The following is a 16518-nucleotide window of genomic DNA, read 5'->3' as shown; positions in this document are numbered from 1 at the left end:
TTTTATCCTTCCTTTACTTTTTCTTTTATTCTTTCCCCTTTCCTCTTATTTTACTACTCGAAAATCTACCAGGGCGGAAGTCCCCCCCCCCCCCCGCGTAGCATGGTCCATAAAAGTGAATATAAACGATGCATTTTTTTCTAAAGGGATTGCGTGTGGATTAAATACGCTTTATTGATAATATTTCAAATGAAGATGATAATTTCCTATTATTTTAGATTACAGCATATTTTTATATCAAGATATTTTTTCTTCCATATACGGGGTATGCCGTGCTATATTCGAACTAGTTTTAAATTTCATATCACACCGTATAGTTTGTAATAATACACTCTAAAAAAACTGATTAAAACTTTACACAATATTGGGTAGAAAGGGAACATGCATGTTTGCATTGCAGGATATTTTTTTACCCCATATTCGGCTATTTCAACGCAACATTGCGTAAAATTTACAAAGGTATTACGTATCTTTTTACCCGACCAACATGTATGTTCCCAATTTACCCAATATTGGGTAAACCTTTTTTTTTAGAGTGTACAGCCTCCGTACATCGCACACTAAGTATTACTTTTCACATTCAAGGATGTTCTCATGTATTCAAGAATTATTTGTGAAAAAATTTGAATGTAACAGCCCAATAAAGTTGTAACTACGGTAACAGTGATAAAGATCAAAGATGAGCATGGTTACGCGTTCATTCCATTTGGTCATGTCCTTAACGGCTGGCGTTTATGATAGGAATATGCTTATTATCAAAGATATTTTTAATTAAGTTGCGCCTCTCGTATTTTGAACGACATAAAAAATTTGATATAAGGATCATACGGGATAGACAGTGCTATTCGAAGAGTCATATCGAAGTTGATAGAACCTTGTATTCAATCAATCAACCAATCTTCTGTCATGTCTAATCAATGGGCCAATTATTCCTTTGAAAGCAAGATAACAAATACTTGCAATATCAAGTTTTAAACATGAATGGGAAAAACACAACTTTTATTTAATATCCATACATTTTAATGATCTTTTGTAAAAAAAAATTATTGCCTTATCAACTACATACTTTTTATTTCAATGTTTATAAATGTTGTTATTTTCAATTTTTGTATTGTATTGAATAATTGTTTTAAAAGACATCATTCATATGATAATATATTCATTGACCCTTAATGACTTTTGAACTTGATCATGCGACCTGAAACTCATGCACGATGTTCCATAATACTTGATTACTCTTTTGTCTAAGTTTCATGAATTAGATCCATAAACTTTCAAAGTTATGATGGCAATTAAACATATCCCCCGAACATGGCAGCAGTTCGTGCAGTAAATGACATTTGACCTTGGTCATGAGACCTAAAAATTGCACAGGATGTTCAGTGATACTCCATTGCTCTTATGTCCATGTTTCAAGAACTAGATCCATAAAGTTTCTAAGTATTATGACAGCAATTCAACAAATACCACCAACATGACCAAAGTTTGTTGACCCTGAATGACCTTTGACCTTGAGCGTGTGACCCGAATCTCAGTCAGGATGTTCAGTGATATACCATTACCCTTATGTACAAGTTTCATGAACTAGATCTGTAACCTTTCAAAGTTATGACGTCATTTCAAAAACGTAACCTTGATTTTGATCTTTACGACTATAGTCTCGCTCTGCTATACAGGCGAGACAAAAATGCTTCTTCTCCTGATTATCAGGAGAAAATTTTTACGGCAAAAAAGGCTTTAAAAATATTGCCCTTTCATTAAAGCCAAAACTTGAAGGAAAATTGCTTTGAGATATACAATTATCATTGAAAGCTTGAGGCTTTATGAAGGAAAAAGAAAAACCTTGTCAGGTCAAGAAAGTTTATCGTAGCAACATTAGATACCAGGCGCGGATTCAGGGGTGGGCGGTAGGTGCAGTTGCACACCATTCAACAACAAAAATTAAAAAAATAAAAATGAGAGGAAGGAACCCAAATTATTTGGGAGTGATAACCTTCTTCTTAGGGGTTGTCTTTTTTCTGGAGACCAAACACCCTTCATTTGTGAGTAGTGCTTTTCGTTTTGCATGTCAAATTTCGAGTTCCCCTAGGCACCCTCACACCTATTGCCTAAAATATGCCTTGCGATGGCTGGCGAAAGGCATCTTTTAAAATCGTTTTCAATGGTAACTGATAATAAATCATATGTACCCTTCGTGTTTGGGTTCGTACACCTTCTAACCTAACAGCTGCGATTATTCAAATTCGCGCGGAAATTTTGAACATGTTTAAAATTTCACGACGGATTGAAAAGTCGTTGGTCATTTGTTTGAATTCGCATCTCTTATTTAGTCTGCGGTAATCGTGCGTTTATCGTTCGTGTGTTATTGTCGCGCATAGTCCCTCATCGCGCTTTTGCCAAAGTGGACCGATCTCGAAAGAACTCTTAACGAAGCAGCACGATGACACAAACGTACAAGAACGCCCGATCTATTACCTCGTCTCCGTTTCAAATCGCGCGCCATATCAAACCATTGCTCACTGTTCGTTCGTCTTATTGGGTTATATCAACCCTTCGCTCGCATTCGGCTGTAATTTACTCAAAGAGGTGAACCGAAAAATCGATATCCTTCGCATGTCATATGTATCCTTCGCTTACCGTTCTGATCGCATGATTTGACGAAAAATTTATTTGAAATCGTTGAATTCGCGTGCATTTCGTGCATTTTTCACATTCGTCACCCTTCGTCCGCCTACATTCGGTCAGGTGTTAGGGGGCTTTAAAACATCCCAAACAGAATACCAACGTGATATTTACATTATTGGCATTTCCACTGTGTTTTTCAAGGAAATTATTTGATTACAATCAAACGTGCAACGGCGTATTTAATTAAAATCGACGTAGTTATTTTCAGAAACGGATTCATTCACCAAATCTAAGAACCTCTCGGCATCCCTAACCGATCCAAGCAGAGTTGAAGCATAAGGATCAGCCGGAGTGGAAAGCAGTGGTTCTGGAATGAGATACCCATCTTCACCTGGTTCACTCCTTCGATACATAGGACTTGCTGGTGATGTATCCAGTGTGGGGGTTACGACGTACTGGAGGGTACTGTCATCGCGGAAATGGTTTCCCGCGCCGGGGTTCTGGTGGTTAGAAGTGATCGACTGGCCCCGTAGGTTGGATGCCGCGTACGTCAGAGGAGCGTTAGATACATCGCGAGCACCCGTATCTTCTTCTTGAGTCGCATCGTCAGCTCGACCAGTTTCTCGTATGTCGGCATAGTCATGGTATAAATTCCAATCCGCATGGTGCTGGTGTGGAGGCGCTGCGGTGTGATGACCGTGGCTAGTAGTAGGAGATCGATGTTGCACAACGAGGCGATGTCGTCTAAGTGAAAGGAGTCCCATTCCAACGATGAGAGCGATAGCGATTGGTAGTGAGATATAGAGGTACATCCAACCTGTCAAATGCGTGCAAACAAGTTAGAGGATCATAAGAGAATACGCTTATTGCATTTCTATTCCTGAGTTCTTCTTTCCCAAGTTCAAAGCATCGGTTTATAATACAAATGTCTTAATAAAAAAAATCCTAGACTTGATGTGTGTTATATTTGATATCAAATTTCATTCATTAAATTCATTTATTTCTTCTTATCATAGACAATATAAAATACATTCAAAATTAAACAAAATCGATATAAAAGCTATGTTTAAGAATAGAAGGGTTTTCTCGTAAAGCGGGCCTCTGGATCGAATGGGATAATCCTGCTTTTTATAAAGAAAACGTGAATAAATGTATATATTTATAGCTAATGTAAGAGTAGTCTAAACAAATTGGACTTCTGAAGCCACCCCCATATATATATATATATATATATACTGTATATATATCGCCAAGTCATCAAGTCGATGGCACTTTAAAGGTTCCGTATTTTCGATTGCAATTTTCATAAACTCATTTATTTCACAGACAAGGGTGACGAATAGCTCACATTTTAAAAGGTTGAGTCAATGTTAAAACAAATAAAACACTTCAGAGTGGATTTACAGTATACTATTTCCACTCGTATTATATCACTGAGGTTATTCTGACAATACATGGGAACGCTAAAAACAATCAACTTGGTTAATATTACCTATTATCACTATATTGCTATTATTAATATTACCATCAGTGTGATATTATTGCCATGGTTTGTAGTAGTAATAGTAGCAGCAGCAGCAGCAGTAGTAGTAGTAGTAGTAATATTGCAGCTAGTAATAATTATAACAGAAGGCGTATTGATAATACAGTGATGAGGATATCAAAAATATAATAATTATCAATGATGTGGGTAAAAATGATAGTGGTAATAATTACGATAATGACAACGATAATGATGATGGAAAAAAGAATGGTTATTCTAATTAAACTCCAATTATTATTTCGAAATAAATAATAATGATATAGATGAAGGCACAGTAATTACTGGTTAAACTACCCACCATTTACGTGTTGTTCTTTCTGTCTGCAAAACTCGTTCACTGATGTCTGAATGGTCACTAAGAAAAAATGATATGATACTTAGCTCCATTACTCCCAATATTTACAGGGTTGAATACACTGATATTTTTTATACCTATTAAAAGCTTTTTCTTTTCGAGTATTGATGACCCCCCCCCCCCCCAGAAGTCACCATTCCAAAGATTATTATGAAAGAATAACAACCCAAAGGGATATGATGTGTAAGATATGACGTACTTGTGTTTTATTAGAGAGATTGCGATGTTACATAAAAGTATTTTGATCAGAAAGGTCCCCTATTAAAATACAATATGACAATAGCAATGTCATGTATCAGGATGATGTGTTACACGACTCGCTCTCTATCCTTGAGTCAATGAGGCTGTTCTCACTCAGTTCCTTAAACTAGTTTAGTGGAAACTAGTTTAGTGGAAACTAGTTTAACGCTAAGTGAGAACGGTCGAAGCGCTCTTGGAAGCGCTCTTCCAAACCAGTTTGGAAGACCACCTCGCGATGTAGTTTTCGAAGAGGCTGTTCTCACTACGTTCCTAAAACTAGTTTACTGGGAACCGGTTCAGAAAGCCAGTTTGGAAGATCGCTTTGCTAGCGTTCTCACTTGATCACACGAAAGTGGTTTTCAAAATCACTTCACGTAAAGCGCTCTTGTTGCTATGGAAACGCTCTCAGTGGGGTGACACGTTTCGCGCGAAATTCGAAACCGCAGCATAGGCATTCTACACCTGTCGTGTGGAGTAGCGCGCTCAAAATGTGCGAAGATCGCTTCCCGAAGAACGGTTGTGTCCTCACTTACGCTAAAACCAGTTTAACGAGGCAAAGCGATCTTGAAAACTACATCGCGAGGTGGTCTTCCAAACTGGTTTGGACGAGCGCTTCCAAGAGCGCTTCGACCGTTCTCACTTAGCGTAAAACTAGTTTCCACTAAACTAGTTTCCACTAAACTAGTTTAAGGAACTGAGTGAGAACAGCCTCGAACAGATCGCTTCGCATCGGAAAAGTGGTTTTAGCGTAAGTGAGGACACAACCGTTCTTCGGGAAGCGATCTTCGCACATTTTGAGCGCGCTACTCCACACGACAGGTGTAGAATGCCTATGCTGCGGTTTCGAATTTCGCGCGAAACGTGTCTCCCCACTGAGAGCGTTTCCATAGCAACAAGAGCGCTATACGTGAAGTGATTTTGAAAACCACTTTCGTGTGATCAAGAGAGAACGCTAGCAAAGCGATCTTCCAAACTGGCTTTCTGAACCGGTTCCCAGTAAACTAGTTTTAGGAACGTAGTGAGAACAGCCTCAATGGTGCCGTGATAACCATGCGCTACTCAACCCGAGGAAATGATCCACCATGCAGGTTTGCTTCAAGAAAGCCAGTTCATAGTTCCTTTCTGCGCATGATCAAAAGATTCTACGCATGATCAGAGGTAGGTCATTTGTACTAAAGTGACATGGTGGTTTAAAATCTAATGAGATAAGCACCAACTTTGATTATTCACATATTCTTTTGAATTGTGGTTTCATTTACATCCACAAAAAAGAACAATGCGTCCACGAACGACTGGTATTTCACAGTTTGCCAAGTACATTATGCAACATGCAACATTCAAAGTAGGAATGCAACAAATGCCTTCATAAAGTGTTCATTTGTGTGCTATTCTAGTCACCTAGTCTATTCAATTTCTTCATTCTGCTATGTAAGGCAAGCTTACGTAATATCTTGCTTTGAAATCTGCCTATCATAATGAAAGAAATGAAAGGTCATTTGACCAAAATTGTCCATGAAGTAACTACGAACTGGTTTATTCCTCCGCCAACTCAAGTGAATCTCAACAATGAGAGGCTGCGTGCTGCCAACGAGATGAAAGTGCTCGGGGTGATCATTCAAGGAAATATTAAGTGCATGGGACGCTTACATTCATGACATCTTTAAAATTTTACTCTGTACAAATTCATGTAATTCAGCCTTTGGCTGCTAATTGAATTTTTATCACAATAAATACCATTTATCTATCTATCAATCTATCTTATATATTAAGCCACCCTCAAGCACGGAATGGGCTGAGTATCCAAATATTAAAATTTGTATGAAACTTTCTGCTACCCAATTACTACGTAGTAATGCGATATGAGAAATCTGCAGATAACGAAAAAAATTAACATTACCGAAAGAGGGAGCTAGTTATTTAGAAAATTCATATTTCAAATTTTCACACAGAATCAATGGTTGAGAGAGGGTTATACCGCAATCTAGTCTTTTGTAGAATATGAATATTAGATGTAACGAAGAACATTTTATAGGTACTTCACAGTGCATTGACTGATTAGCCTTTTTGCCACCAGATAACTCAACTGGTTTTATTCTTTCTCCATGCAAGACACATGAGGAAATATCTCAACTATTGAAGGACAATCAGTACCCATTACATTACATCATTCATAAATAACCCTTAATGAAAATAACTCTCTTCCCCCCCCCCCCCCCCGATCCCCCTCTTTTATTTTTTTCATATTCTTCATATATAATGATATACTCATGTTGATCACCTTCAAACAAAGTCATTGTTGTTCCGCATCCTGTGGTGTCCTGGTCCCCCAAGCAAGAATGTCCACAAAGGCCATCTTCCCATACGATGCAGGCTTTCTCACAGAGACCGTAGCACTTAGAGCCATTGAACATAGTCATCAAAGGATACCCCTCCTCTTCACTTCTTCCCATGCAGCTCGTCAAAGTTGGCTCATCAGACAAGCTAAAGTAGTGGACGCCTTCAAGACAGAGCGAAGAAAAACAAGCCTGGGCGATATCTTCTGCAGAACAAAATGATGAATATCAACATTTGTAGTTGAATAATTTGATCAACCAAACGTGTGACCGAAAGTCTGCAACGAAAATTGTTCCCCGGGTACCCTGAGTTCCCTGAAATGTCCTCACTTTGGACAAGGGTAGCTTTGCGTTTGACTCAGCGCGGTAATTAGGCCCCATCCCTGCTTTAGAACTGAAAAATTGCAGAAAGATAGAACTCTAAAATCGGTTCTAGAAAGATTGAATAGTGAGTTCACGTTCTTTCAATTTCAATAATTAGGAATATTGGATGAAAAGCTTGATCCACAGTAAAAATACTCTTCATTTGTCTTTATCGATGAGATTTACGGGTGGTAATAATAATAATAGTGATGATAATGATAATAATAATAATAAAACATTTATAAAGCGCTTAATACGCATTGTTTCTAAGCGCTGGATGAATAGACAAAATAAGTAGCGAAATACAAAATAAAATATAATATCAAAATTGAAGGAAAATGCAAAGAGGGTAAATTAACAAATAACAAGGAATATATCACAAATAACAACGAAAATGATATAATTTGCTACTGATAAAAGGTAGGTTTTCATAATTAATTAAGAATTTCTCATAGGATAACCAAATTCTGTCTTCGGTATTTCCCCCTAAATTATTTTTTAATTACAAAATTTTGCCTTTAAGGGCGTCCCCCAAAATTTCAGAGTAGTAACATTTTTGTAAAGAAATGCAAAACTTTAGAGAATATGGATGCTGCCGTAGCAGTGACACGGATTAATTTATACACCGAAAAAATTCACAAAAGCCATCAGTTTTTTTTACAAGTGTACACACAATTACCAAGAGTCTGTATTTGAAGAGCACCGTTGATTAAATGCCTTGCTTACTGGCACACTGTAAAAAAATATTGGGTAAAATTTTAACCAGCACGAGGGTAATTACGTGTCCAACCAATTTTGGGCAGTATTTTACCAAAGCGGGAAGCATATTGTCCAGTAAGGTTAAAAAATAAGCAGCAATTTCTTAGAATAGGCAAAATTTTCATCACACCGGATAAATAAAAATGCCCAAAAGAAATGCCCAATGTTGGTTGGACACATAATAACCCTCATGGAGCTTTTACCTAATATTTTTTTAATGCATAAGGTTACCATCAGCCAATCAGATTGAATGCTTTCAGAAGCTTTAAACTATTACAAATTTGTTATGAAAACACGTTTTTTGAAACGGGGCCCAGATCTTACCTTCATTGTTGCCTTGACACTGCAGTTGATTGGAACAAACCACTGAAGATGTGAATACACGAGAAAAAAGGAATGAGAAAATAATTAGAAGCGTATGCATTCTTATCTTTAATAGCAATATCTGTGACAATGCAAAGAGACACGTCTGAGCACTCCCAACTTTCTGTGATGGAAATCGACCCGGTGGAAATCTTCAGAGGAATTCCTCGATAGGGACTCAGATACATGCATAAATTCTTCTGCAGTGGTTGGCACGAATTACTTATAGCGCATAAATTATTTCTAGACGCGCCTTTTTTCGGACTGGAAATAATGCCAATGTTCTGCATGTGGTGCTTTGATGAAAATCATTAAGCAAAACTACTGCTTATGTCTTTATTGGTGTTATTAATCAAGATATAAGAGGTAATTACAAAACGAACTTACTTTTGAAATGGAGTGACCGAAGATAAAAATATTCCTTGTGAAGTTCTTCATGATTACCGTACTTTACAGGTTTCTATGGGATGACATATATCAAAATAAAACATGAAAAGATACATGTACATATTTGCCGGTCTTAAAGGGGAAGGTCCCACTGACAAACAATGATAAAAATAATGAACAAAAATATTGGTGAAGGTTTGAGGAAAATAATTCAAAAATTAAGAAAGTAATTGGTTTTTTTTTTGTGACGTCATATATACGAGCAGCTACCCCATAATTATGTCATGACAAAAAAAATATAAAATGTATGAGTTTCATCTATGTAAATGGTTCATGGTAACTCAGTGTATTTTTATTTCTTTGATGAGCGGCTATGGAATTAGTTGTCTGTTGGTATACTAAGGGTACAATAAAAACATTCCTTTTTTAAGAAAATGATATTTCATTATTATTTTTTTATTACACAATAAGGGGAACCTGCTGCTGCTGACAAATGACGTCATAAATCACAAATTAATTTTTTTTTTTTTTTCATTCTATGATGGATTTTCCTAAAAACCATTTTTCTGCTACTTTTACAATAAACTTTTTGTCAGGGTGAACTTCCCCTTTAATTGTGCTACACAGTTAAAACGCTGTAGTTAAGTAATATACAACGCTGTTTTACAATAGTTGTTTCATAGTTTTAATAACCATGTCAATTTATTGACTATTAAATATTACAATTCAAGCTTTGTTGTTTAAGATTTTATACACTTGTTAAAACTGTTTAAATACTGTAAAGTTCTTAAAGTAAAAAACTTTTTTTTTAATGTTAAACAGCGTTTTTACTGTTAATAGTAGTTCTATATAGTCAGCAACCAAACCAAATTGTGCGAAAAAAATAGTTTTCGCTCCCAAATAAAGGAGATTTTGGTTAAACATCTACATTTTAGCGTGCCAATCTAATTTACAAATGGTGTTACGTGTGAGTAACACCACATATCGGCAGAACTCTAGAAAATTATTGGGGTGCAGGCTCCCGCGTTTTCCAGGGCCAAGGAAAATTACCGTCACTCCTCAGATATTTCGTTTTCGCCCAGTAATCATTGTAGATGTCAACTCAAGTCAGCAATGCTTGTTTCAACAGTTCAAGAGAGAAACTCCGAATTTGCCCTTGCTCTTAGTACATGTAATGTATTTACAGTTTAAAACATCAATACCCACACAAGGCAAATACATATTGACCACGTATTATCTAGAACCTGTACATCGCTTAGGCAAATAACATGGCTCTAATAATTTCATGTGTTTATTTCATTCTTGAGGACCATTTTCCGTCAATATTATCTATGCAAATGTTGGCCAATATCATTTCAAAAGTACTTCGATTTTTTTTTCGATTTACAAAACTAAAGACAACCCTTAAAAAGGCTTAATCGAGTGAAAGGAAACTTGAGTGATTAATTATATCTTATAATGAAAGTATGTCTCCATGTCGTATCAGCAATGAATATCTATTAGAAATTTTGATTTGGGATTCATGATTCGTCAAGTGTGGTAAAATACCATCCGGTGCTTGTTTCATAGAGACATACAACTATGGTAACTATGCGAACTGATTGTAACTAAAATGGGAAGCTTGATAGTGATTGGCTATAGAGTTATGTTACCATGGCAGTTGCCATGATTGCAAAGTTTCCATAGTTGTAACTCTTTATGAAAACCGCGGGAAAATCGGCTCCAGGGGCCAGTTCAACGAAAGTTCCCTAATTCCAGCTCAACATCATCTTTATGGAAACTAAGACCAGTCGGATGTGCTTATTACGTTACAATATTATTCAATGCGTCTGCATTCTGTCCAGTCAGTGTACACGTATAATCAAGCATGGTTCTCATGAAATGGGCTCACGCTTTTTGTGCTTCTGCAATCCATGCCATATTTTTTTCTCTCTCCATTTGATTTTTTTTTTAACTTCTACAGACAAAGGATGCCAACAGCCCTTGGTCATGTTGGTCGCATGCCGACGGAACCTCCCTGCCAACCCCATAACAGGGTAGTCTACATCAAGACTCACAAAACTGGTTCCACAACAATGTGTTCAATCTTCGATCGATACGCCTTCGACAGAAACCTTACCGTCCTCGTGCCAAAGAGTTCGCACTTCGTGAACTGCAAGCTCCTATTCACCGCCAAGAATATTGCTGTAGACAAGATAGGCTCTAAAAAAACTCGAAAGGGCAACTGGACTTTCGAAACGGGATATGATATGCTGACCAATCACGCTCGTCTCAACAAGAAGGAGATGGACAAAGTGTTCCACAATGCCAGGTAAACAAGTGATACTTCCTGGATCACAAAATCATTTTCTGGTACTTTCGGGGTACTTCGTAAAGAAGTCATGAGTGTAAATTAATTATAAATCACATTATATCAAGTATTGCATAAATATATTTTTAAAAAGAATGCACTTGATGAAATGTAGTTGGCAAAAAGACAAGAAAATCATGTTCAGCAGGTCAAAATCAATTGAATTATATTTCAAGTATTGTCGATTATTTTTTTACTAATTAATGTAGGAAACTGGTCTACTCAAGAGTCAGCCCTTAATTACGATGCCTGAAATATTGTTTTACATAGAAATGAAAACCCAATATTGGGTAAAATGGGAACATGCATGTTGGTTGGGTAAAATGACACCCAATATTTAGCAAATTTTACGCAATGTTGCCTTGGAATAGCCCAAATGGGGTAAAAAACAACAACCAGCAAACATGCATGTTCCCTTTTTACCCAATATTGGGTAAAATTTTACTTAGTGTTTTTAGAGTGCATATTGTCATTTAAAATCGTAGATTTATCATGTAAAACGATTTTTTTTTTTTTTTTTTTTTGGGGGGGGGTTATATCCTCTATACATCAAAATTGTTTTAGGGCATTCAGATTTATCATGTTTATACAATCCAGTAATGGATTGGGAGAATGATTTGCACGTTGGGGTTTCACCATAACTCCAAAAAGGCATTAAATGAGAAGTTCACCCTGACAAAAAGTTTATTTTAGAAATAGCAGAAAAAAATGATTAAAAAATATTGCAGAAGGTTTGAGAGAAATCCATCAAAGAATAAAAAAAATATTAGAATTTTTAATTATTTGATTTTTGACGTCGTATGCGAGCAGCTTTCGTACATATCACATGGTTAAAAAATAAATGAAATTTCATTTTCTCTGAAAATTGTTAATGGTTATTACTGTACCTTTAGTATATCAATAGACAAATCATTTCACACTCGTTTCTGAAAAGAAAACATTTTTTTTAATTTTTGACGTCATATGCAAGCAGCTTTCGTACATATCACATGGTTAAAAAAATAAATGAAATTTCATTTTCTTTGAAAATTGTTAATGGTTATTACTGTACCTTTAGTATATCAATAGACGAATCCTTTTACACTCGTTCCTGAAAAGAAAACAAAAATAAGTCATCACGAACCATTATAAATTGAAATTTATGCATATCATATCACATAACGTATGGGGCAGCTGCTCGTTTATGACGTCACAAATCCAAACCTAAAACTCTGATATCTTTCTTAATCTTTAATGGATTTCCCTCAAACCTTCACCAATATTTTGTATTATTTTTTTCTGCTATTTTTTAAACAAGCTTTTCTTTTTATATGAAAAAAAAAATGTTTTTCTTTATCATTTTTCGATTATCTTACAGCTACGTGACTATCATCCGGGAGCCAGCGGCCCAGTGGCAGTCGGCATTTAATTACTTCGAGGTTTGGCAATCTTTGCCCCAGTCTAAAGCACCCATGGACCTCTTCCTCTCCGAGCCGAAAAAGTATTTCTCTCACGTTATGGGTAAGAAACAATACTACAAATTTAGCATGCACAACCAGCAACTTTTTGACTTTGGTATGGAACATAACGACACCGACGACGAAGAGAAAGTCATGAATAAAATCAAAGAGCTGGATTCCGTTTTCGATCTCGTCATGATCACGGAGTACTTCGAAGAATCTCTCCTCTTGCTTCGTAAGATGTTATGCTGGAGCATGGACGATTTGATATATCTGAAGCACGGAGTTCGCTCTTCGAAATATCGGCAGAAAGACAACTTCACGTTGGGTGATAAGATACGCGAGTGGAACAAGTCAGATCTTTTGCTCTACTCTCATTTTAACGAAACATTTTGGCAAAAGGTCCGAGAATACGGACCGTCATTTTCCCAGGACTTGGCAACTCTGAAAAATATGCTCTCGAATGTTTCTGATACGTGTCTGAATAAAACACTTGTAAAGAAAGTTGACCGCAGATCAGACACATATGCCATGAATGTGAACGCTCCTGAGATCTGTGTTCAGCTTACTTGGGGAGATCCAAAATACACGAACATGTTCAGACGTAGGATGGCCCAACTTAATGTACCTTCATATAACCGGGGACGCGATCCATGTTCTTGAAACTTCACATGAATTAACATTAAATCTCTATTCGACTTTTAATTGCAAATACCAGATACATCTTGTGAACGTCGGATGGCCGATCTAAATTTAACTTCCTATAACCGGGGACGTGATTCATGTTCTTGAAACTGTAGTTCAAATGAATTGAACATTTCATCTCCGTTCACCTGACTAATTTTTTTGCAGTTACCAGATACGCTAACATTAATTCTGTAGACGTCGGATGTTCAATCTAAAAACCCTACCTTCTTATAACCAGGGACGTGATTCACGTTCTTGAAATTTTAGTTCCGATGAATTGAACACCTTATACTCAAATCGGAGTTACGAGATCATTTTTAGAAATCGATCGATCTAAATGTTCGAGGTACGCATAGTGTAGAATATGCGCAGGTCATGATTCGCACAAACATAACTGTGTAATGTCCACCCCATCAAAGTTGATTTGAATAAAAAGAGAAAAATCCAACAAGCATAACACTGAAAAGTTCATCAAAATCGGACTTTAAAGTTTCACCAAATTTCACAAAACATTTAAATGCACATTCTGGGGAGCGTTTCATAACAGTCACTATGGTAACAGTGTCTCTCAGCCAATCATAATCAAGGAAAGTTGTCAGACCTGACAACTTGTCGGACGAAAATATCGATGAAATGCTCCCCTTGTCGTTATTAGTTATTGAGGGTACTGATGACGTCACCCACTCGTATTCTATTATATGAAATATGCTGATTTTCTCGCACTTGTCATGTAAAATCGGATTTTATTCCTCTTGGATATGTCGAATTAACACTGTTTAACATTATGTGGTTCAGTAAAGTTTTACAGTATTGTCAATTCTGTAAAAATTGAAATATTGTATAAATTCAAAGAATGGGAAAAAATAAATAGGGAGGGATGGACATCACTGACTCTCATTTGCATATCACTGACTTGTGCAACAGTACTGTGTTGAGAAAAATAAGGGAAATCTTAAAATGTCATAACTTTCTTATTTTACATCCGATTTTGATGCAATTTTCAGCGTTATGCTTGTTAGATTTTTCTTTATTGATTCAAATCAATATTTTTTGGGGTGGACTTGCCCTTTATTTCCACCTGATTATCACATGGGGTGCTTTGCTGCGATAGCTGCGATCAAACGAAACTCAAAATATCAAACGGAATTTCATTTTCAACCAATTAAATGCTCTTGCTGAAACGTGCCCGTGATCACACAAATTGCATATAACATGTATAAGGGAAGTTAGAAATACCTTCCTATATTTTGCACAAAACGGTTAAGAACTTGCCTTTAACGAAAATAAAAGCACCCTGTGTCGTGATTCCAGGACACACTAACTCCCACCTTGAACCCTGTGCAGGAATTTGACTTTTGTCATGGGTGTTGTTTTCTCGCCCTTTTAAAAGTACATTATCTGTTTTAAATGAGACCTTTAAGTGAAATATGTATAAATGTAACTGGGCAGTCGTGAAAGTGTGACATCACACACATGTTGGTCGCATTGCCAACAGGAGGATGGTCATATTGTTAGTGATCTCGATAATTAATGCTCATAACTTTCTCATAATTTATTCAATTTGTCTCAAACTTTCGTTGATTTTTTAATTCTCTCTATTTTTTATCCAGTTTTGTTTGGTTGGTTGGTTGGTGTTTATTTTAACGGCGTTTGCATTCTAAAATAATATTTACGCCTTTTCTGATTATTTTTTTTTTGGTTATTCATATATTTTTACGCCCGTTTTCAAACAGGCGTACTTATTCTTATTCCTTCCAAGGGTTTCATTTCCATTTGAGTTCATTCGTTGTTGCTTATCGTTGATTTACATATTGTTCTGTTTCCTCCATTACGAATAAGATATAATTCTTGTGAGTTATACCGAAGAGCACCAAAGGAAAAAAAAATGGGGAAATGTTATTTATCACCTTGACGAAAAACGGTAACAGGTCGCTCACAGATAACGTCATGCGTAAATTACGACTTTATGAAACGGCCGATATTGGTAGGCCAATTGTGTAAATTGATGTGATATAATTCGAATGTATACACACAGACAGAAAGAGACAAATATATCTAAATGTCTATTTGCGTTTTCTTGCTTTCTTATGTTCGTGCCGGGGTTTTGGGCCGGGCCCGTCGTCTTTATTGACGCTTCTTATCTTTTTAATGATATATTTATGATGTTGCTGAATCTGAACATATTTTAATTCATCATCAAACAAATTAACCTCGTATCTTCTTCAAGGTTAAGTAGATATATTTGATGATTGACATAAAAACTGGTTAAAAGTCGTTTACATTCTATGAACCATATTTATGAAGATAAATGTAAACATGAAACATGCTTCAAAGTAATGGTGAGGGAGCCCTAGTATTGGCTGTTGTTGTTGTTGTTGTTGAATATGATGGCGCTCTTCAATCTCTCCAGATTATACGCGCCAGTCACTTTCGTAAGTAGGACGTCGTCGGCAAAGGAGATCCATACGACGTTAAACCATTGGTGACGATTATATGACATATTAATATAGATTAGTCACCCATCCACCTATTATATTAGTAGGTCCTACAAGATTAAACATCTTCGAGGAATAATACTTCAATACAAATAGAGAAATTAAATATCGCGCGTGCTAAATGATTTTTCGTGAAAAAGGGCACATCAGCTAACCAATCGGCTACTAGTTATATATTTATAGAATTTCTTAAAATATTCGTCAAATAACAATTCAAATGTGATATCACATATAATTACACGTCCTTCTTATTCTTTTGTCTCGTCTTTTCTTAGTTTCTTATTAATACAATTTTTAAATCCTTCTTGTGTTTGAAAGAAAAAAAAAAAAAAAAAAAAAAGGACACACACCTAACTGTAAAAAAGGTTAGTGGCATATATAAAACATAGTAGTTCCCGTGTATAATCGGGATTAATTAACAATTGTTTAAGATTCGGGTAATTCATCTTAAGTTTATTCAACATAATGCGTCTATCCTTTACATATTTTAAACAAAATAAAACATAATGTTCAATAGTCTCAAATTCTTTGCACACCTCACAGAGGCCGGAAGAGTGCTGTTTAATTTGAAACATATAA

The 16518-nt window shown here is 36.1% G+C and overlaps 1 protein-coding gene across 1 annotated transcript; it reads left to right on the top strand.

The window, feature by feature from the left end:
• The first annotated feature begins 10935 nt into the window (after positions 1 to 10935).
• LOC129279433 (galactose-3-O-sulfotransferase 3-like) lies at positions 10936 to 16085 on the top strand. Its single transcript, XM_054915542.2, has 2 exons — positions 10936 to 11279; positions 12676 to 16085. The coding sequence occupies exons 1-2, from the start codon at positions 10939 to 10941 to the stop codon at positions 13418 to 13420; spliced, it is 1086 nt and encodes a 361-aa protein (XP_054771517.2). The 5' UTR covers positions 10936 to 10938; the 3' UTR covers positions 13421 to 16085.
• Positions 16086 to 16518: the final 433 nt, after the last annotated feature.

Source organism: Lytechinus pictus, chromosome 16, assembly GCF_037042905.1.
Source record: "Lytechinus pictus isolate F3 Inbred chromosome 16, Lp3.0, whole genome shotgun sequence".
NCBI classification, from domain to species: domain Eukaryota; kingdom Metazoa; phylum Echinodermata; class Echinoidea; order Temnopleuroida; family Toxopneustidae; genus Lytechinus; species Lytechinus pictus.
This window is presented reverse-complemented; position numbering and strand designations above follow the sequence as displayed.

Bases quoted from the DNA above. Each gene is read 5' to 3' on its own strand.
- LOC129279433 (XM_054915542.2), top strand. From the start codon at position 10,939: ATGCCAACAGCCCTTGGTCATGTTGGTCGCATGCCGACGGAACCTCCC. The intron at 11,280-12,675 runs GTAAACAAGTGA...ATTATCTTACAG, and splicing joins AAAGTGTTCCACAATGCCAG to CTACGTGACTATCATCCGGG.